The following is a 22,869-nucleotide window of genomic DNA, read 5'->3' as shown; positions in this document are numbered from 1 at the left end:
AGAAAACTAGACAGGGCCTGATAAGTATCACAGCCTTTATATTTGAAATGGCTTAATTAAAAGTCTTTTTCAGAGTTGGAAGACTAAATAAAAGGGAAAAGGAATACACAGCTTGAAACTCTGGCTCCATATTGGCCAGGATCATTTAAAATATTACAGGCCTTCCCCTACAGTTCTTCTACGAAAGTTTAATTGCCAAAATTTGGTCAAATGAATAAAAATCACTTTGACGAGATCTTCACTACCCCTAATCTCCCTGCTTGTGTTCTTTACTGGATTTGAATTTTTATGTGGGGGCGTTCTCGCTTGAAAATTGAAAGGGTAGCAAAAAATAATGACCAAAATTACTTAAAAGCTGGAAAAAATCTTTAGCGTCTCAGAAATATGCCTTTAAGTATGACTTATCCTAATACAGAAACACATTAACTTGAAGCAAGTGTAGGCTATTACATGTCCCTGCAGTTAAGAAAAAAAACCCAAAACCTAAAAAAGAACAAAACATAAAATGTTCAAGCAATCTTTCTAACTGTGCAGATAATTAAACCATAGACTAGACCAAGGCAAGTGGTAGCCTGCCCACTTCTCAGTGCACAGAAATAGATTTATTAGTCAGTCTTTTCTGCTTTGTAACTCTCTTGGGCCAGATCTGTTGCTTGAGCAGTTTCATTCCAATTCATGCAACAAAATAGTCATGCTGGAATGCATAAACTTTCAGTCTACCAAGGCTGCTTCGTGGCTAACTATGGCCCAAAAGCTGAAGCTAGACACTAACAGCTTCTACAGAGCTGGTGAAGTAAAGTCGCAATAAGTGTATCTAAAAGGAAAACCATCCAACATACCTTTGGAAGCTCTTCAATCTGATTAGCATCTAAATACAGTTCTTCCAAGGTCTTTTCAAAAGTAAAAATCTCCTTAGGCACCTGTTCCAGGCTGCAGTGAGAATAATCGAGTGAAGTCACAGTTTCCTCCTCTCCACGCAGACAGCGGCATGGCACCAGCCGCAAAAACAAATTCCGCTTTGTTGTCATTTTCAGGCACTGTAAAACGGAAATCAGTCAATTTAAAAACCAAAACCTCAGAAATACATGTGCAGTTTCTCAAACTTACACCAGCTGCTAAATACTGAAAAGAAGTAGCATATATATGTACTTGCACATGTATTTGTATACAATGAGACACTGTGAGGAGCATGTACTTACTTTCCTTTAAATACAACAGAGCTCTGATGACATTAAATGGGGTTAACACACCTACAGATACCAGAAGACAATCTCAAAGTTTAGCATCACCAGCTAACACACCCCTACACTGCAGAGAATCAGAGAACTTTGAAACAGCATTTCTGAACTGTCAGTTGTGTCTTTACAACACAGCTTATCCCACGTTTACAAAGGTTAGTGGGATATTTTTGTTCAGCACAATAAAATCCACCCTCTACAGAGAATTAAAATGTAGCTATACAGAATCTAATCAGGTATTTTTTTGTACATGTAAATTCACATACCCTAATTCCAAATCCCTCATTTAATGTCAGAATACAACAAAGAAAAAACAACAACTGTTCTATCTGCAGTTTAAAAGGAAAGGTTTCCAAGAGCAGAGGTAACAAAGTGACCTCTTTTTGCAATTTCATTCCCTTTGGAAAACTTCAACACATCTTGCTGTGCATACTGGAACAAGGAAACTTCACCTTGCTATGGGAATGTATCTTTCTTCCTTTAAACTCATTGTTACAATAGGTCCTTCTATTCTCTATGACTTCTACAATATTCCTATTCAACCTGAGAAGGCAAACCTAAATGGTGCTGACTAGCTAATTACTGACAGCATACACTAGCCATGTTCTTGCCTCTTTTCTCCTCAGCAACAAGTTTAGGTCTCCTTCTCTAATTAGCAATGGATTTTCACAAAATCTTCAGAATTCCACCTCAGGTTTCAAGTTTGTCTGAAATTAGATGACAGACTCAATTTTTCAAGAAGGACCAACATATGCAGACCAACAACATGATCATGTCAGCTCCATTTCCTCAGGAAATTGGCCTAAAAATACATACTTCTCCAAAGCAGCAGAGTGTTTATTTTCTCAATCAAACTGCCAACACTCCAAATGAAAATATGCCTTTTTTACCTCCTTTTTTTTTAACTGCTGAAATTATATTTCAACTTCTGGACTGGTGACAGGAAACTTTCTCCTCCAAGTGCCAAAAAAATCTTTCAGACACATTTAGCAGACTGCACTTCAACTTTCAGACAGTATGTTAGTAATACAGGGAGAACATAAAATACCATTGCCCACGGCACTAAAGTCACAAGCTGCAAGACCCCTTTTCTCACTAAGACACAAAAACAAGTAATGTGCTTGGATTTTCCTCTATGTGGAGCTTAGCTTGCCAAATACTTCACAGTATGTATAATTCATGTGGCAACAGATCAAGGGACTGCTATACTTTAGTGTTTTCATTAACCAGAAGTAGAATTTATCATTCAGACCGTGAAGTCAGATTCTACATCCATCCAATAAAAAAATGGAAGATAACTCTTCCTTAGAATAGTGGCAAGTCAAAACCTCATTTTTTAACAATGCTTCCACGTTGCTAGAATTTGATTACAATGTTCATTATCAAAACACAGTATTTCCCATAAAACTCCAGCCATATTATTTAAATAAAAAGTGATCCAAAAATTAGAAAAACATTTAACTGTATTGCAATGCAAAGAGTTTGGAGACTGCAGATTTCACACTGGGGATGTCCAGAAAATGGGAAAGTCAGCAAAACAGATAGCATAACCTTCTGCTGCCTCTTCCAAAGGAACAGGCTCAAGAATGACATCCTCCAGCCACCCACAGACAGATGCCAAAGATGCTATGGAAGCTGAAGTGCTCACGGGGTCCAAGTTACCCACGCCTTCTCCAAGCTGCTGATACTGCATGTGAAAACACAAGCTGAATTCCCTGGCCAATATCTAAATCCAAAAAGCCTTTGACAAAAAAGAAATTTTGTCTCATTTCACTAGCAGTTCAGAGAATGGCAAAGCTGTGGAAAAACATGACACTTTTGAAAGAAGTGTCAACAGCAGTCTCTTTAAACAGGAGTATCAACAGAAGAACATGTGTCATGGAAACAAGCACTGGAAGCAGAGATTGTACATGTGAATTGATTACCAGAAGTCTGGCAGCGAAAGGCACGCCTATTTCCCACCAGTTGCAGCCATCAGTAAGTCCACTCTGTCCAGTCATTTCAACTTCTGAGAATTATATTTTGAAAGCAGAATATTAAAAAGCTTACTACAGCTTCATATAAATAACAGAAAAAGATACTACTTGTCATTCAAATCACTCAAAAAGCACATTCATTACATTGTTCACCCCCTCTTCTTCAGCAGCTGTTCTCTTCACATGGGTCCTACTTGTCCATGTCTCTACAGTTTCTGAAGCAACAAAATTTACAAGGCCTAACAAAGCAAAACCCACATATACCTAGTTTTCCTTTATTTTGTAAGAGAGATCTTGAGCTTTTAGAAGGTGTGGGGGAAGAAGGATCTGATAAAAGACCACATGCATCAACAGCACTGTAAACGGATTAGTAAACAGATGCCTGTACAGTATCACAGTGCTGGGTCATATCTCCTTCAGTTACCATGTCCCTTGAAGTACCTGAACTCACAGCTCCCAGTTTAAGCCAAAATAGTCAAGACTCATATTTAAGTATCAAACAAACAACCATCCCTCCAAAGCACTGGTTTGACCAACCTGGGTATATACCTAACTGTAACTCTTCAAAACCCAGAATGAACCTAAAAATCTGCATTTAAGTGAAGGCAGGAAACTGCAATGTGATTTAATTCAAAATTGTTTTATGTTTGTTCAAATTTTACTTCTACGCATACAGGAAGAACTGTTTAATGCTCATGTTCTACTACAGAGATGGCTGCCAATACTAGGAAATGGGTGCGTCAGGATAGTGGCAGGAAATATTCCCCACCACCACTCCTCTACAATATACATTTTATAAACCAACAGTCAAACGTACACACCACTTCTTATCTCTGTCTACCCATCTTGTGGTCAGTCGCCCAAGCAGAAAAATTGTAATGGATGAATCAGGAATCAGACAATCCACTGTCAGAACAATCTGAGACAGGAAAACATGATTTCACATACAACATGTGCTTTTCTTATATTGCTCCAAATAGGAACTTCTCCATGTTTAGTTTGAGTAAATACACAGAATGTAGAAAGGAACACAAAGGACAGCAATTTTTTCCTGCCCATAGAACAGGCAAGTCTAGCAGGCAGAAAAACCTTCATTTCCTAATATACCACAACATCAGACCACCTGAAGTACCAAATCCAACAACATAAAATTGCTTTGCAAACCTACAACATTGTGATGGCTTATTTTTCTCCACCACTTAACAACTCCAATTCTTTATGGGGCAGATATAATAAAGAACTCAAAGGAAAAAAAAGAAAAAACCTGAAACACAAATAAAACTCTCTTGTTCCCTAAACCATTAGAGCCTTGACACAAGTTGACCTGAGGTTCAGTGTTCACAGCCAATAGGAAAATTATGACCTTTATATAGTTCTTGAGTTGTTTTGGTTTTTTTTCACTTCTTGAAGGAATAGGAAGGGAAAAAACATCACTGTGCATGGGCTGCAGGTGGATATCTGCTCCACCTTGGACAATGGTCTGCAGGGGAATCTCTGCTCTGGTGCCTGCAGCACCTTCTTCCCCTCCTTCACTGGCCCTGGTGTCTGCAGGGTTGTCTTGCATATTCTCACTTTTCTCACCTGGCTGTTGTACAGTTGTTTTTAATGCTTCCTTGAATATGTTATCACAGAGGTGCTACCAAGATTACTGACTGACTCAGCTTTGGCCAGTAGTCAGTCCATTTTGGAAACAGCTGGAATCAGCTCCATCCAGCATGCAGGCAGCTTCAGGCAGCTTCTGCATGTGGTGAAGTCACACCTGCAGACCCCCTGCAGAATCCCAGAAGATAAGAGGCTAATGTGTTTGTCTTAAACACCAAGAACAAGGTGGCTGTGGCACCAACCAAGGACTGTAGGTAACAACAGCCAAGGACTGTTGGCAGTAACACACTGTGAGAAAGAACAAGATGTGACTGGACCAGGGGCCATAAGGAGGTAGGACAGCACTTTTCTGGGACAAATGTCCTTATTCTAGCTCTTGGAGATAAGCACAACTCAGTACAGCACAAACACAGGAATGAGGTGGAGAAGCAGGTATGGACAGCGGGGGGGCGGGAAGGAACAAGACCACCAAAGCCCTCTGACCCATTTCCACAAAGACCTAGAAGAACAGACTGTGCATGATGACTAATTTGCATAGAAAATCCAAAATTTTTCTCCAGGACAGGGAACACTTATCTGTTAAAAAGGCATCCAAAAACAAGCTCAGGTACATGAGTGCCCCCAGACCCTGGACATCCCACTGGCTGGATCAGTGCAGGAGCCAGTACTGGTAATCTCTCTTTCTCCCTTCCTCTCTCTCCACCTTTGTATCTCTCTCTGTCTCCCTTCATCCAAAACCCACTGCTGTGTACTTACGTTAGGAGGTGTAGGACTAACATACCGACTTCCGTATCATGTTTAATTAACTAACAATATTTTATAAGCTTTTGTGGACGCTCTAATTTTAGTTATTCCTTTTGAAAAGCATCTACAAATCTTGGCTTCTCCCTTCCCCTTATAGGTGGGACACCATACCCCAACTACTAAATCCTTGCCACTTACACCCAATACAAACCATGAACAGTAAAACTGAATAGCATAAAATCAGTCAAGCAGAAAAGAAAAGCATTGGTTTGAAGACCAGTGAAAGAAAACAAGATTAGCAACAAGCCTGGATTGCTAAACTCTAATCCAGAAGAGACCAGCAACGTTCAGTGAACCATCACTCTTCCCCTGAACTCTGATGATTCCCTGCTTACTCCCATCACCCAAGTATCTAGCAGTCCAACAGCATGTGTAAACCTGCCAGAACCACATAGGCCATTTTCAGTTTAACCTCAAGTAGAGCTTAGGATCACAGTAATTTTGTCCCCAGTCCACATTAATTTGCTTTGAGAGTAGTAGTTTCACTGTATCATTAGTCCCTTAGATTTCCTGTCTGATGATAACAGGATGGGATCACTCATGCTCAAGAAAGCACTGCTTCCCCCTTCCAGGCCTCTTAAAAGGATGTTACAGCAGCAGCAGTTGAAAATGAAACCAGCTATCAAATATTTATACAGAAAGGCAAGATGAACTAGGCACACAAAATACACAGTGAAATACTTTTTAGTTCACCCCACTACCTACAAACTAGTGCAGAATTATGGAGCTGAGCACATGTAAGCACAGGAAAGGGCAAGATTGTGTTGGAGAGCATGTAACCTAACATGCTGCCAGACAAATACAAAAAGGCTTAATTGGCCAACTGACAGAAGTCCCAACATACTCATGTTGAAACAAAGAATTATGAAAAAACCTGTAGGGGTTTTTCTCTCCCTAAAGCAGCAACAAGCACCACAGAAGACGCCAAAACACAGGCTTTTTGGTTTCTCGATGGGAGATGCTGTATTGTGAAAAGTAACACCACAATTTACATGAACATCTTCCAGTTAAAAACAGCACTAACCCTCATGAACTTGGGAAAACTATAAACAACATAGTACTTCTAGAAGGAACACAAAACACCCTAGTTTTTACAGTAAACGAAGTACAGAATTATTCACTCTTTAAACTCAAAGTACCTGGTATCTCTTAGTCATCAGCAAATCATGGGGGAAAAAAAAGTGTGTAGGGGGTGGCACTACGGGTTGGTACAGACTTCCCCTAAAATAAATCCAGTCCTCTTGGGCAGGAAAGGTGAACTCCTAAAATAACAAACTGCAACCACCATTTCGCAAACCCTAGCTTGAAAGTGAGCTTCTTTCCAATCTTTCTTCTTGTCATCTTTTGGAAAGGAAAAGATGGCTCAAGCCTGATGGCCACTGACAAGGACCTGGAATATGCAAAGACAGCCTGCACTGAGGAGAGACTGTCCCTTTTTAACTATCACTGACATTGTCTGGTTGAGATGGTGAAGCCTCATTTGGTCACAATGCCAACTTAATTATTTTCACTTCCTTCTTCCTTCCTTCTCATCCAAGCTATTTCTTTGTGTCTCTTCTAGAAAAAGAAAATCCCCAAACTGGACTGGTCATGTCATACATTTCACTGAATGAGACTGGCAAACATGTCAGTACAAATGAACCAAAGTACTGCACTCTGGAGAATGAACAAGTGGTTGGAAATAAAATGAACACCATTTTAATATGAAGCTATAGTCTGAGGCTCCTCAGTTCTGGCATAAAAACAATGCTAAATTGCATCCATGGCCGCATGTCCTCATGCAGGTAAGGAACGCCAAAAAACACGCTGTGCTTGCTCACAGACAGCATTCAGAGAAAAAGAAATAAAAGGCGTTAAGTCTTGAAACAACAATAGTGAATGGTAACAACAAGAGGAAGAACGTGCTAGTAAATACAGTGAATAGCCAATTGTTAAATGAAAAATATTAAGGATGTTTGCTAAAGTTTTCTGAGAAAACTAAGGGAACAGAGAGTGCAGAAATCAGGGTTTTTTTACTGATCCAGAATATCAGAATATAACCAAACCCAGCCATTTTCTACTCCTAACTTGCCAAAGTATCAAGTTCAAAGTTCCTCTTGGTTAACTACTTCGCAAGTTCTCAGTGCCTCTATATATTAAACAACCGAAAAAAACCCCCCAAACCATCCACCCATCTCCAAGACCCAAGGCAGCAAGATAATGTCAGTTAACTCCCAGAAAAGCAATGTCAGGTATGAATTCTGGAGACGTTTACTTAAATTATCTCTTTCTTGCATTCTATAAATAAATTCTAACCAGATTTCAATTTACTATTTCTATTTTGTTTTGCTTTAAAATCATCAGAAATCCTTTACACAAGTAGAATGCAAACCATATTATAAAACCTCTTGTTGCAGTTGCATTACCTGTATTAATAACATTTTCTTGGCTCAACAACAGCATTTTCCTGTTCTACTGGAACTAAAGAATCTCTAACTAGGTATGTGTTGCAAAAGATATAAACTGCAGGAGTTAATTTTGACAAGTAAAACCCACCCTAAGCAAAAGATAAATAAAAAGAACTCTCCAGAATAATTATTTCTATTTATTTTCTGCAGCAAAGCAGTCAGCAGTACTTGGCCTTATCATGGCAAAAGCTTAACAATGACAAAACCAGAATGACTTTGTCAAAACAGAACAGAAGTATTAAAAAATCTCTGGCAAATAACCTACATAATAAAATATTCTATTTCAAGTGCAGCCTTTAATTGAAATGCAGTAATACTCAATACCCTTATAAGCCTAGACTGAGACATCAGTAAGTCAGAGGTATATGGGAGTATGTATCTGTAATTCAATCACCCCAGTATTTTTTGGAGAGACAGTATGACCCAGCACACAGTCCAAGAAGTTCCTGCAGATCATTGAAGGTAACTTTTTGATGTAAGTGGTAGAAGAACTAACAAGGAAAGGTGTGTTGTTGGACCTTGTACAAACAAACTAGGAAGGACTGAGAATGCGAAGGCTGGAGGCAGCCTTGGTTGTAGCAACCAGAAGATGGTGGAACTCAAGATGATCCTGCGTAGAGGGAGCAAAGCAGCAAGCAGGACTAGAACCCTACCCTTCAAGAGAGCTAACTTTAGCCTCTTCAAAGACCTGCGTAGAGGAATCTCAAGGGTTAGGGCTCTAGAAGAGAAGGGGGTCCAAGAAATCCGGCCAATATTCAAGCATCATTTCCTCCAAGTTCAAGACCAGTGCATTCCCATGAACCAGAAAGTAAGCAAAGGGGGCAGGAAACCTTTATGGCTGAGCAGGGAGTTTCTAAAAAATCTCAATAGAAGAAAGAAATTTATGGAATGTGGAAAAAAGGGACAGGCCACATGGGAATATGACAGGAGCATTGTCACAGAATGCAGGGATGTGACAAGGAAGGCCAAGACCCACTTTAAGTTGAGTCTGTAATGGAATAGCAAGGACTACAAGCAGGGCTTCTACAAGTACATCATCAGCAAAAGGAATACTAGGGAAAATGTGGGGTCACTCATGAGTCGGATGTCCTGGTGATGGAAGACAGAAAAGGCAGAACTGCTGAATGCCTTCTCTGCTTCAGTGTTAACTGCTGAGGCCAGCCCTAAGGAATCCCAGACCTTGGGGCAAGGAGAGGAAGGCTGGAAAAAGGAAGACCCTCCCCTGATCATTGAGGGTTCAGCTACATAGGCTTAACATTCCTCATAGGTAAGCACAGGAAATGTGGTTTAGATGAATGGGCAGTGAGTCAGATCAAGGACTGGGTGAATGGCAGAGCTCAGAGGGTCAGGGCAGTAGAATCCAGTTGGAGGCCTGCAGTCAGTGTGTTCCCCAGAGATCAGTGCTGGGTCCAGTCTCACTCAATTTGTTTCTCACTGACCTGGATGAAGGGATACAAGGTTCCCTCAGCAGGTTTGCTGATGGTACAAACTGGGGGGGTTGGCTGATACACCTGAAGGCTCTGCTGCCCTCCGGCTGGACCGTGGTAGGCTGGAGAGTTGGATGGAGAGAACCCCAGTGAGGTTCAACAAGGGAAGAGCAGGGTCCTGCCCCAGGGAGGAACAACCCCAAGTACCAGCACAGGCTGGGGCTGCCCCACTAAAGAGCAGCTCTGCAGAGAAGGACCTGGGAGTCCTGGGGGATCACAAGGTGACAATGAGCCGGCAGTGTGTCCTTGTGGCCACGAGGCCCAGTGGGATCCTGGGGTGCGTCGGGAAGAGTGTGGCCAGCAGGTCAAGGGAGCTGATCCTCCCCCTCTACTGGGCCCTGGTGAGGTCACATCTGGAGTGCTGTGTCCAGTTCTGGGCTCCTCAGTACAAGAGAGAAATGGAGCTTTTGAAACGTGTCCACTGAAGGGTCATAAAGATAATGAGGGGTCTGGAGCAACTCTGTTATGGGGAGAGACTGAGAGAGCTGGGCCTGTTTAGTCTACAGAAGAGAAGACTGAGAGGGGATCTCATTAATGCATATAAATATCTCAGAGATGGGTGCCAAGAGGATGGTGCCAGACTTTTCAGTGGTGCCCAGATACGGGATGAGAAGCAATGGTCATAAACTACAACACAAGAAATTCTACCTCAAGATAAGGAAGAACTTCTTTATGTTGAGGGTGGGACAGCACCCAACACACTGCCCAAGGAGATCATGGAGTATCCCTCTCTGGAGACATTCAAAACACAGAGAGACCTGTTCCTTTGTAACCTGCTCTAGGTGACCCTGCCTTGGATAAGACAATCTCCAGTGGTCCCTTGTAACTGTAACTCTTCAGCGATTCTGTGAATTTAAGGCAAGATCTATTACAGCAGTATCCTCACGAAAAGAGAGAGAGAAAAATTACAGATTAAATTTACAGGAAAAAAAAAAAAATTTAAAATATTCAGATAAGCAAGCAAATGTACTTTTTACTCTTTTTTTTAATATTTATATTGACTTTTCATATTAACACTACATGACACTACACAGCAACACACACACTGTCATAACACAATTGCAGCCCAGGTAGTTGCAAGTATGTTCTCACACATTTTCTTTTGCTCTTTTTCTGAGACAGCCCTAGAAAATAACTTCCATCTGGACAGTAAATCGATCCAAGTGCCAGTATAACACTTCCTCTGAAGAATGGTTTCTAATTGGATACCATTAACAACGCTGCTGAGATTAGCATTAGATCTGAGCTTCATTTCTGATGTTTCACTTGATTGCATATTCTTTGGGTGTGTATTTGTCGTGTTACTAAGAAAACCTTAAGAGGGAGGAATAAATTGATTTTTAAAACTACTGTGTTTGAATCTCATCCACTTCTCTTCCTCAGATCAAAAAAAAAAAAAAAAAGGCACCATATAAATGCAGTGATTTTTAGTATGGCAAACTGAAGTCTAAAGGAAACCGCAGGAGTCCCAAAAACCTTCATGGAATACGCAAAAACCCAAGCGTTTTTAAAAGCCATTGACACTGATATTTCAGTATTTCAACACTGGTGTTTTCAGATGGCTAAAGAATTCCTTTACATTATGGAACTGACACAGTTCAGATTTAATTTTTCTTAATGCATAGCCAGGAATATGAAATACCTATCCCAAAAGGATACTGAAGTGCACTCCATCCCCCACTATCCATATCTACTTTTTTTAAAATATGCAATAGAAATAATCACAGCTACTATATACCTAGTAATCACAGCTATTTAGTACAGCTGACTGGGACCAAGCTACTTCAGAACTGCTTTGCTTTCCAAATCCACTAATTTCTGCATTAAATAACCTCATTTTCTTTCACTGCTACTGTGAAAAAGATCCACGGAAACAAATTCCTGGCTTTCTAAACAAAGAAAACAATGAAAATTAAATACACATAGCAACCAGATTAAAACATGGTAAGCTTCTGGCAGAGGTAAAAAACCATTATAAGCATAAAGCTTATGCTTCAGGTTTAGTGCTTGGATCTACATTTGGATCTACCATATGAGAAAATACAGTGTACTGCATACCATCAACATCTATTCCAGCAGAAAGGAAGAGACACTCTCTTAATTCCTCTAGTTATACCACCACAGTCAAAAGAGATGAAACAGCACAGGGGAAGTGAAGGTAAGAGGCATTACTAGTCATTTGCCCATAGGAAGCAACAAACCTTACAGTGCAGCAAGCACAGCTGAGGCAGTGCAGCAACAGCACGGATTATTAGCTCAGTGGAGAATGCCAAAGCACACAAAGCCTACAGCATTGTAGGCTATACAAAAGGTTAGAAAACACAAGCATGTGCACATGCTTCTATCTACTTAAGCATTTGCTGTTTATAGAAATGCCAGATAAAATACGCAGAAGATTTTGTATCCTTTGAACCAATATTTTATAGTCTCAAAATTACAGTCATTGAGGAGTCAATATTTATTAGCATTTCCACAATCTGAGCAGCACTATTAATAAAATCAGAGCAGATGGAAGCTGCTGTCCTATGTTGTTGGGTTTTTTTTTCTGGGGCAGGAGGGGGACTAGGCAGTAACAGTTTCTCCACAGGAATTCATATAGAACTTCTGACGACTAAATATTCTATTGGGTACTCTTTTTATTCATGAAAAATACTTGCCTTTACAAACCCTTACAATATGAGGCAAAAGCAAGTTAGTGCCATCTGCACTGGCATCACTTAATATAGAAAAAAGCTGATTCTGAACATGTGTTGCTTTTCCATTGAGCTTCGAAAGCAAATCAAACTTTGCCTTGTTAACACTTTTCACATTTTTATATATGCTCTCTAGCTAAAAAATGTTAACACACCAGTAAGAGAGAAATTGTATGATATGATGCATGTCTAGGCTTTAGAGCAGCAAACCAGAAAGGATACTAGGAGACCCAACAAAAATTTTAAGCATTTTTTCAAGTACCTTTTATCCACATTTCCAAAAAGAATATGTTTATCATTTCTAAGAACTGAAAAAAAAAAGAAATTACAAAACCCAGTATTCTAAAGTTCTCAAGACACTTAATAATGGCGACTGAGCTTCAAAACAGAACTATTTTCCTTTTCCACCTATTCCCTTTCCATATACGCAAACACATGTAAATAAATGTAATTTACTTGGGTTTTCAACAGATATGCAGAGCTAAAAAAATTGCCTTCAAAGTAACATGAGAGATGATGCAGAATAAAATTCAAGTGCTTTGGAGGCAATTATAACAAAATACAAATAAGTAAAAGGATTTCTACTTTAATCATTAGGCAATTTGTCCAGAGGAAAGACAAATAATGTACTTACCACTGCGTTACTTTTTTCTCCCTGCTGCTTCTTCCCTGAGCTTTCAAAGTCAACATTCTGTTTAGGACAAAGGGACAAATTTTAGTCAACCCTATCACTACTAGATAAGAACAAACTAATATTTCATTGTATTGGATATTTATTTGGCTTTCAGAATTTTGGTTTTGTTAAAAGAAAAGCTGTACATGTGTGTGAATAGTAGCCTGAATATTTCAGAGTACTTGAAAGACTTCCAAGACAGCAAAACTGCATATATACTTCCAAAGGAGATAATTCTTTGGTGTATGAAACACTGCTTTTTATCCTACTTTTCTTTTAAAGCACTCTGTCTACAAAGTTGTTTCATTTTTACTCCTTTTCATTTTACTCCTTTTACTCCTTTTATAGTTACATATTAAAATATTAAGTATCACACAGATATTTCTCTTGCACACAGTTCTGAAGAATTCTAAGAAAAAATACATCAAAAATTAAGCAAAGATAAAGAGAGTACATTTTTGCATTGTTAACTTTAGGAATTTTTTTTAAGTTGCAACACATTTTATAAGGCATAAGAGAACTCTGATGCTAACTTCAATGAAGTAGAAAAATTAAAAACAAATTAAAGCATCCAATGTATTTGACTGAACACACTTAAAATCAGTGGCTGGGCCAATGGGAAGGATCAGTTTTGCCTCCGACGAAGGCAGAAGTAGAACATATCTTCAGAGGGATTAAATGTCACTGTAGTCCGACAGATCGTATAACTGAGCACGAAGTTATGCAGAACAGATAAGAAGCTAAGTCAAGCAGTGTATAATCTGTCAAATTTTCAGTATCTAGAAAAGAATTTAAATTGTGGGGATCACAGGTAGCTTCTTTCAAAGGATTTGCCTATAAACGGAACTGTATTTCACTTCTTTCCAATAAAAGCAGAACCAGGCCACCATAAAACAAATAGATCCTGAAAGAGATTTAAAATCAACTTGTTCCAGGAGAAAAGCAAGTTCCTTGTTTTGGGGTAAGAAACAGGACAATGAACTCCCACTCCCAGAAGTCAGGACTGCCACAGCAGGATTGCACTATAATCAACTTTTGCATATTCCATGTCCTATTCCTCATTTGGGAGTCACTGTTAGCTTCTGCATTCGTGACAAGTGAACTCCAATGCACTACACTGCATACATCTACTGTTCATTTATTTTCAACAGAAGGACATCCAAGACATGCACATAGCAAGGGGTAAAAGTAATATTAAAGCCTCAAGCCCTTCAAGTTCCCTACTGAAAAAAAAAAAAAAATTCTCTGTTAGTTTAGCCAGCCTCAGAAATGCAGAGCAGTACCACTCAAGACAATTAAGAAGATCAAGAAAGACATCAAGGATCAAACCAGATTCTGAAACTTGGACTCTTAGAAAAGTCAGTCAAACTGCCATAGCTGCATGCTTCTTTTCTTTCCCACAGCACTTTGCTCCTACTGCAAAACTCTTTAATCTTTGTAAAAGCTATTTCAGAGGCACTGTACACAAACTCCCAAACAGAAGAAATGCAGGACTGCAATAGTTTTGCTAGGATAAGCAGAATTCATCCAGAGAACACAACAGTGCAGAGCTGGATCTGACAAAGAGACAGTCAGGTGATTGTGCCTCTGAAAGATAAAGACCTAAGGTCAAGAGTCTGCTGGCAAAGTATTCAGAGAAGAAAAATTATCGAACAAATAGCTAGCCCCATAATCATCACAAAAACAATAAACAAAAAGAGATTGCTCTTGCATCATTTCCTGACACCTGTTAGGCTGCCTCTGTTGAAATGCCTAAAAGAATAAAATCCAGTGATAGGGAGCCATTACCATTTGAACTGGTCGCAGACTTCCAACCCAAGCAGAAGGAACTCATCCAATCTCAAACATCCAGAGGCAACAATACAGCAAGTGTGTGCATGAGGGGAGGAATACACAACACTACCTGGACATTTCAGGTCATTCTGCTTTAGAGATTTAGCAGCTACACAAGTCTCCGAACAAAAGACATCAGTAACAAAATCAAACAAAAGCAATGAACTCTGTGCAACTGATGTTTCCATAATGTCACTTGAAACTGTGACATTGAGTCACACAACCTTAACCCTCTATCAAAAGATGACAGCTAAGAAAGTGCTGTAACTACAACTGCAAGCACTGATGAGTTTCCAATAGCAGGAACCTTAAAGGCTTACACATACTCCTATCAGGCAGTTTGCAGGAAAGCACAACAAACTCTCTAAGAAAATAAACCAGGGTATTTGGAAGAGCTCAAAGTAACTGTGCACCAGAACTGTAGAAGTCTAGAAGACAAAGGGCTAATGTGTTTTTCTCAAACACCAATAGCAGGGTGTCTGTGGCACCAACCAAGGACTGCAGGTAACAACAGCCAAGGACTGTTGGCAGTAACACGCTGTGAGAAAGAACAAGATGTGACTGGACCAGGGGCCATACAGAGGTAGGACAGCACTTTTCTGGGACAAAGGTCTTTTATCTACCTCTTGGAGATAAGCACAACTCAGTACAGCAAACACAGAAATGAGGTGGAGAAGCAGGCATGGCCTATATGGGGGGAATAAGACCACCAAAGATGCCCAAAGCCCTCTGACCCATTTCCAGAAAGGCCTGGAGGAATGGACTGTGAGTGGTAATTAATTTGCATAGAAAGTGTGACACTTACCTCCAGGGCAGGGAAAGCTTATCTGTTAATAGGTAACCTGATCTAAGACCAGGCAGTGGCCCCAGGACATGTCATCAGCTGGACTGGTAATCTCTTTCTTTCCTTCCTCCTTCTCTTTTTTCCCTTTTGTCTTTAATGCATATCTTTCCCTCTTCCCTTAAACCCTACCCCTTTATCCAAAATCCACTACCATGTGCTTATATAAGAGGCCAGGGTACTAACATACCAATTTCCAAGCCGAGTGTGTAATTAGTAATGAAACTTCACATGCTTTTGTGGATCATCTGACTTCTCATTCCTTTCAACCAATGAGTATCTACAAATCTTGGGTGCTCCCTTTCCCTTAAGGGTGCAACATCACAAAGACCTCAGCTAGTTCAGAATACCACTTTTCTAGCTGTTTTGCAGAAGTGGTAGCAGGTGCTTTAGATGACTAAAAGTTACCCTCAAGGTAAAAATACCTTATGAAATCTTATTTAACCATGCTCTAGTGCATGATATCAATCACATCAGACTGAGCCTCAATATGTTCCTCTAACCAAAAAGCCCTAGCACTCAGTTTTATGGGGAGAGTACTTGAGGGAATTATCGTATGTGTCCATCCTGTTCTTACCCTTTCCTAAGTATAACCCAAATGCTACTAGAAAATGGCAGATGGATTGCCAGTCTGCCCCAGAGCAGCTGTTCCAATCACTGTACTTCAGGGGTTGCCCACAACTAAGTGAGCAAGTATTTCTCATTCCACTAAAGTATTTCACTTCCAATTTACCACTGGCTTCAGCTTATGGAGGACAGATAGCCTAAGAGAAATAGAAAAAGATTGTCTGAGCAGCCAGGGATGAGGTCAGTAAAGCTAAAGCACTGGTAAAATTAAATCTGGCCAGGGGCATCAAGGGCAACAAGAAAAGTTTCTATAAGATGGCTTCTTTACCATCCAGAGGGAACTGGAAAAACTTCAGAAAAGGGTCCATAAGAACCTCAAAGTTCAACAAGGCCAAATGCAAGGTGCTGCACCCGGGTTGGGGCAATCCCAGACATGAACAGAGACTGGGAGGCGAACTCAGTGAGAGCAGCTGTGTTGAGAAGGACTTGAGGGTTCTTCTGGGTGAAAAGCTAGACAACAGTGTGCATTCACAGCCCGGAAAGCCAACTGTATCGTGGTCTACATCAAAAGAGCAGCAGAGGGAGGTGATTCTGCCCCCCTCCTCTGCCCTTGTAACACCTCACCAGGAGTACTGTGTCCAGTACAAGACATTCTTTACTATGAGGGTGATGAGGCACTGGAATACATTGCCCAGAGAAGTTGTGGATGCCCCATCCTTGGAAGTGTCCACAGAAGGAGGGTGTGAACTTGATGATCTTTAAGGTCCCTTCCAGCCCATGATTTCTATTATTTCTATAGGCACATGGGTGATAAAAGGAAGACTGAAAATGTGGGTCTCTCCAAAGGAAATGGGAGAAATGGTTACCTGGGAAGTGGAAAAGGCCAAAACTACTCAATTACTTTTTTGTCTCAGTCTTCACCAGCAAGTTCTCCAGCCACCTCACCTGAGCTGCAGAAGGTAAAGGCAGGGACCAGAAGAATGAAGAACTATCTATCTGCTGTAGGAGAAGATATGGTTTGAAACCATCTAAGTAACCTGAACGTTCACAAGTGTATGGGACCTGATGAGGTACATCTACAGATCCTGAAGGAACTGATGAAGTAAATAAGCCGCTATCTAATCATACTTGAGAAGTTGTGGGTGTCCTAATGACTGGAAAAAGGACACAAAACCACCTTTTTTAAAAAGGGAAATAAACCCCCATGGAACTTACAAGTCAGTTAGTCTCACCTCACTGCCCATAGAGACCATTGAGCAGATCCTCCTGAAACCTCTGCTAAGGCACACAGAAAATAAGGAGGTGATTTGTGACATCCAGCATGGCTTCATGGGGAAATCATGTCTGACAAATGCAGCTGCCTTCTACAATGGGGTTACAGTTCACTGCAATCCTCAGAATTCTTTCAACTGCTTTTGAAAGAATACTGATGTACCCAGAAATCTCGTAGCAAACTTTCACACAACAGATCACGATGTAGCATTATACTTCAGTACAACAAATGAGGGCCAAGCAGTTTTTACTTTCTCCAAACTGTTTAAGGAAACCAAACCAGACCAAACAAAAAGAGAGAAGGGAGAGTGGGTAAATCACAACATGCTCTTCATTTCAGGAAGGGTTGGAAATACGTATCTTAAAAATTGCTTGCTTCAGAGACATTTCAGGCAGCCTTCACCTCTTGATAACCATCCTCCATATTAAATACTGAAAACAGTAGAACCAGCAAAATACTTATTTCAATAACTCCAGGAGAGTATTACAGAATCCACATTATCTGTGCTTGTCCTTAAACATCCATTCATATTCAACAGAAAAGTACATTTAGATAAAAAGACTTTAGATTGATCAAAATTATCCATAGCAGAGACTCATATTAAGCAGAAACAGATCCCATATTGAACCACTAAAATCTGTCTTGTAAACCAAGAACAATTTTAGGGCAAGGAGATCAGTTGGCTTTTTGCCTTTTGAAATGGGGAAGATGAGGGGTTCCAAAGCAGACTGAGGAAGAGCAACTGTATGCACCATCAGTATCACTGTACTTGATCAAGAAGATTTTGCCTGCCAAAGGATCAGGGGAGTACATGCAGATGTGCATAATCATTTCATACAGAATGATAATAAATAAGTTTTACTGTCAATGGTTACTGGCAAGATTCCAATTCAATCACAACCTGCCACATTGGTGGGAAATATGTGCCTTACAGTGAGACAATTTGAACAAACAAAACAACATATGATTTTGATGGAGGAAACAAAAAGATAAACACAGCTGAGAAAATATTTATCTCTAGACAGAATACCTTTTGGAATTAAACATATTTTGCACAAAGTAGAAAGGCCTGCAGACCACAGACAGCTTAGTTCATCTCAGATTCCCATACTGGGGAATAAAGAGAGTTAAGAGAGAAGAAACAGGGAGACAAAGGATTTAGAGACCATTCTCAAAAATGAATCCATCTTGCTTTTCCTGGAAGCAGATGCTGTCCTCCTGTCTCACTGCATTTTGTTGTTTCAGTAAAGAAACAACGGACTGTCTCACTGACAAAAATCTAACAAGTTCCAGGGAGCAGAACTATCTTTCTACTGATTTTGGGTGGTCAAGTCTAAGATGTTAATAACGAAACATTACCTCAAGCAGCGTGAGACTGACCTACTTGAGGATTTGTTACCTCCTAGTACCAATGCTGTCACAGCTGCTGACAACCGGAATCCTTTAACACAGGAAGAGGACAGCTGATGGCACATTCTAAGCAAGCACACAAAGGTTCACCTTTGCTTCCAGAATGCCCCAAAATAACCTGCTGGTATACTGCAGAGGACATGCAGTTCAAAAGTGTTCTGCCAAGGGCTTTGGGTATGCTTATCAACATAGGGAATGGAACAGGCACTAAGATAGGTCCCTGGACTGGGTAACTTGTTACATGAATTATTTTAATATTAAATATTCATTGTTCTGCCAGATTATCTACAGTTCTATTAAAGGTCTTTTTAAGTATCTTAAAACTTAATGGACTGCCTAGAGTGCAACAAAGTGAAATTTTGTTCTTTACAATATCACAACAGCCCTTTTGCAGAAGAGTTAAGGAAACACTTTCATACCTGTGCACACAAAGATAAATCAGAGCTGCTGAATTTTGTGGCTGACTACTTTCCTTTGGGGAAGCTGGTCAAAAAAAGGGTTTCCAGGGCATAAATGAAGACTGCACCTGTGACCTCAATTTTTTTAAAGGCAGCATTTCCACCTCTGTGGATATAGCTACAAAAACCTTCCCTAAGTGTTCTGAGTGCAAATAGTGGTTTCGCAACAAAACAAACACACCTAGACTTAGGGAAATTGTCTGAGGTTCAAAACTCCCTTTTATAATGGTGCAGAAATGACCAGTATGTCTGCATTTGATCTCACCAGTGAAAAACTACTCTAATGCATGTGCACCAGATTGGAGAAGTTTCGGATCTCACCAAACTGCAAGGAATCATTTACAAATCGAGATGCCTGTCTCCTGAAGCATAAGCCTCAGCACATGCTCTGAAAAGTTATTCTATATATTCTAATACAAAGAACAAAATACCATGTTGTTATTAAGCATAAACAGTTAGATCTACAACACCTTCAGAAGGCATAGCTGTTGCAGGTAAGACTCACATTGTGACTTTTAATTGCCTTTAAACCCCATATTCTCCAGAGAAGCAGTAAGATATAGCACTATTTTACTTCCTTTCCCCAAGCACTGAGAACTGCAGATGGAGGTTGTTAGGCACCTCTCCAGATCATGTGGGCCAACCCACCACCAACACCACCACATCAGAGCAAACTACAACATTAGATGCTACAAAGTCAAACTTTACTTTTGAGTTAAGGTCAATGTCAGTTTGTACAAAAGGAAGCAGATCAGTTGGATTATTTGGAAACATTTCCAGGGGAGAAAGCTGAGATTTAGCGTTTTTTGTTAACCATGGAGACACATGTTTCTGTGCCTCCACTCTAGCAAAATTGTCTAGTCAATGTAATTAACGATCTTAGGTAGTTGTTTTCCAAGTCTTACTAAAGCAACTGAATAATCACATATTGATGCAATCATTCATGAATGCATAATATAAAATGCTCCCGTTCACATTAAAAAAAAGGTATCAGGCAAATCTCTTTCTAGAACGAAGATGACTTATCTATTCTGCTTTACAGGAAAGTACAGTTGGTGTTCACAGACTTACAATTTATTAAAATCTATAAACCAAGGTTGTTTTCCAGAACGGCAAATGTGAGGGTGATTAAAATGTTACTGTATGCTGTTCCTAATCATTCTGCTTAAGGCACTAGTCATGTTTACTGTTTCTGCTACTCGATGCCATCACATTAGCTCAAATAACCAGAAACCAAGACAGAAATGAAAACACAGAATAACACTGGTTTTCTACTCCGAACTTAATGCTAAAACGTAAGAATTTTACGAAGGCTTTAAAATATTAATATTCATAGCATCCTTAAACACTGTACTTATTTAATATACAGATTTTTAACAAAATAAACAAGTTTGGTGATCTCTTCTTAACAACTTGATTCTTGTCTTTGAAGCATAAAATACAGCAGTACCTGAACGTAATTAAAAAAAAGAAATAAACCATCATAACAGAAAACTATCTGAGATCATTTTGTAGATTACTTATCTTAGCCTCCCAGATCATTCTTAGGGACAAAACCAACACATTTCAGAAAAGCAACAGTGTACCCCATGCACTGTCACAACTCTTAAACAAACCTTTTGTCTCTAAGTGACAGTTGTGCTAACTCACTGAGTAAAAGTGAGCAGCTGTGCCAAGCTACACACTGAGGTATAGTTAACCCTGAGAAAGCTTTGTTGTTAGTGGGAACAGAAAGAATCCAACTTGATTCAATATAGGAATTAAAAAGGAGAAAAAAAGTTTGTTTTTTTTCAGGTTACAACAACTTTCACACAAGGTTCAGCCATTTCAAAGATTTCCACTGCTACAGCAGAACTGACATTAACTTTTGAGGGAACTGAACATACCTATGCCACATCAGGAGGCCAATTAGCACCACAAACAATGTGACATGAACACTGAGGATAACAAGAGACTGCAAATCCAAGAGAAAACTATTTAGATCTGGTGCTCTCACCCTTTGCTCCTATGTGGCCCTGTTCCTTTTCACCCTTTCCCCCATTCACTCTTTAGTTTCCCATCAGCACACAGCTCCTAGGCAGTGACCACTCCAAAGGCCAAAGCTTTTTCAGTCCTATTACCGTTAAACACAGCAAATGTGGTAAAAACTCAGCCTTCTTTCACTGCAGAACAAGAGAGACTGATGATGGGAAAGACGAGGAATGTGGAAAATTTGGAAAACAAGCAACTAAGAGAATAAGAATACGTAAGAGACAGAATATACAACTGAATCAGTAGTAATATTTATTATTGAAACCACAAAACTCAGTCATACACATACACTAAACAACACCAGAATGTACATGACTGTTTCTAGAAAACATACTTGATCTAAATTCAGTAGGTAGTTAACTTGTATTATGCTATTATCATGATCCTTATTTCTTTTTGCCTACTGCCATTCACCAGATAAACTCTTTTTCCTCCCCCACTTCATCACACCCACATCTTTTATTAGATATTGAAATACTCTAGGGAGGGACATACCTAATTTTATTTGTGCAGTACTTCAGAAATACCGCACCAAGACTTATAGAGACCATGGCCATGTATAAAATGCTGGTGGCAGCCAACACCCACACTTCCGTGTGCAAATAGCACTTGTCTAAATATTGCATTAAGTAGGTGCTGACTCACTAAGAGATAACACATTCACTACTTAGTATGAGGAAAAAATAAGTGATCTAGATACTAAAGCAAGTATGACCAAGCATGAGAGAAGGAGAAAGCACAGGGAATAAAAATCTTAATAATCAATTCTCCAATAACAACATGTGAAACTTAATCAGATAAATCCTAGGATAACTCCTAGAATGAACCCCAGATTGTCACAGACTGCACATTTCTGTCCTGAAAGAAATGATCTAAGGTTCAAGTCCTCTTGGACAACATTTAAGTACAAGTTTCCAGCACTCCAGATGAACAACCTACTATTTACACCCCAATAGTAAGACAAATAAAGATGGTATATTTCTCTCCATTTAAAACCTGGGCAGCCAGATATACTTTCGACACACCTCCCATATCAGGCTGATATCCTACCAGTTATGACACAGCTTATGCACAAAAACGAACCCTAGAGCTGTTTTAAACTATAAAAATACAGGTGGACGTGACAGAATTCAGACTACAAATTTTACCAGTTCTGTGAATGTTTGTGGCATCAAATGTTTGAATTCATCTTGTGCCTGTGGCCTTTTATCGCTACTAGCTGGTCCAGGAGATTCTACAACACAGTTTGGACTGTTAAAGAGCTGAGGCTTTACACTTGAATTTATCAAATTACGTACAAAATTCTTGGAACTAGTAAGACCTAAGTTGTCTTAATATGTTATGAAATTGATAATAGGAATTGGATGAATCTTTTACTTTTCACATCGTTTAGAAACGTAACTTTATAGCATAATGGAGATTTCAAATTTAAACTGTTTCAAAAAGAGAAGAAACTAACAGCAAACAGTTGCTATAATTGTATACTTAATTATAGATCTCACACCAGCCAAGTCATTGTTAGGGTATGTAAATTCC

General features: G+C 39.6%; 1 protein-coding gene across 9 annotated transcripts in view; it reads right to left on the bottom strand.

The window, feature by feature from the left end:
• The window catches only part of ERBIN (erbb2 interacting protein), a 118,332-nt gene that overhangs the window by 63,751 nt on the left and 31,712 nt on the right, over positions 1-22,869 (bottom strand). For 7 of the 9 annotated variants that reach the window (XM_069002335.1, XM_069002328.1, XM_069002336.1 and 4 more), the window contains exons 3-4: positions 12,882-12,938; positions 840-1,037 (exon numbers count right to left, since the gene is read on the bottom strand). In XM_069002335.1, coding sequence (XP_068858436.1) covers positions 840-1,028 — 189 coding nt within the window. In that variant the 5' untranslated portion in view covers positions 1,029-1,037; positions 12,882-12,938. The remainder of the gene's footprint in view (positions 1-839; positions 1,038-12,881; positions 12,939-22,869) is intronic. The other 2 variants (XM_069002330.1, XM_069002332.1) reach the window with 1 other exon arrangement.

This window comes from Aphelocoma coerulescens (assembly GCF_041296385.1).
Source record: "Aphelocoma coerulescens isolate FSJ_1873_10779 chromosome Z unlocalized genomic scaffold, UR_Acoe_1.0 ChrZ, whole genome shotgun sequence".
In the NCBI taxonomy this organism is placed as follows: Eukaryota; Metazoa; Chordata; class Aves; order Passeriformes; family Corvidae; genus Aphelocoma; species Aphelocoma coerulescens.
Note: the sequence above shows the minus strand (reverse complement) of the source record. Positions and strands in the feature narration are given on the sequence as shown.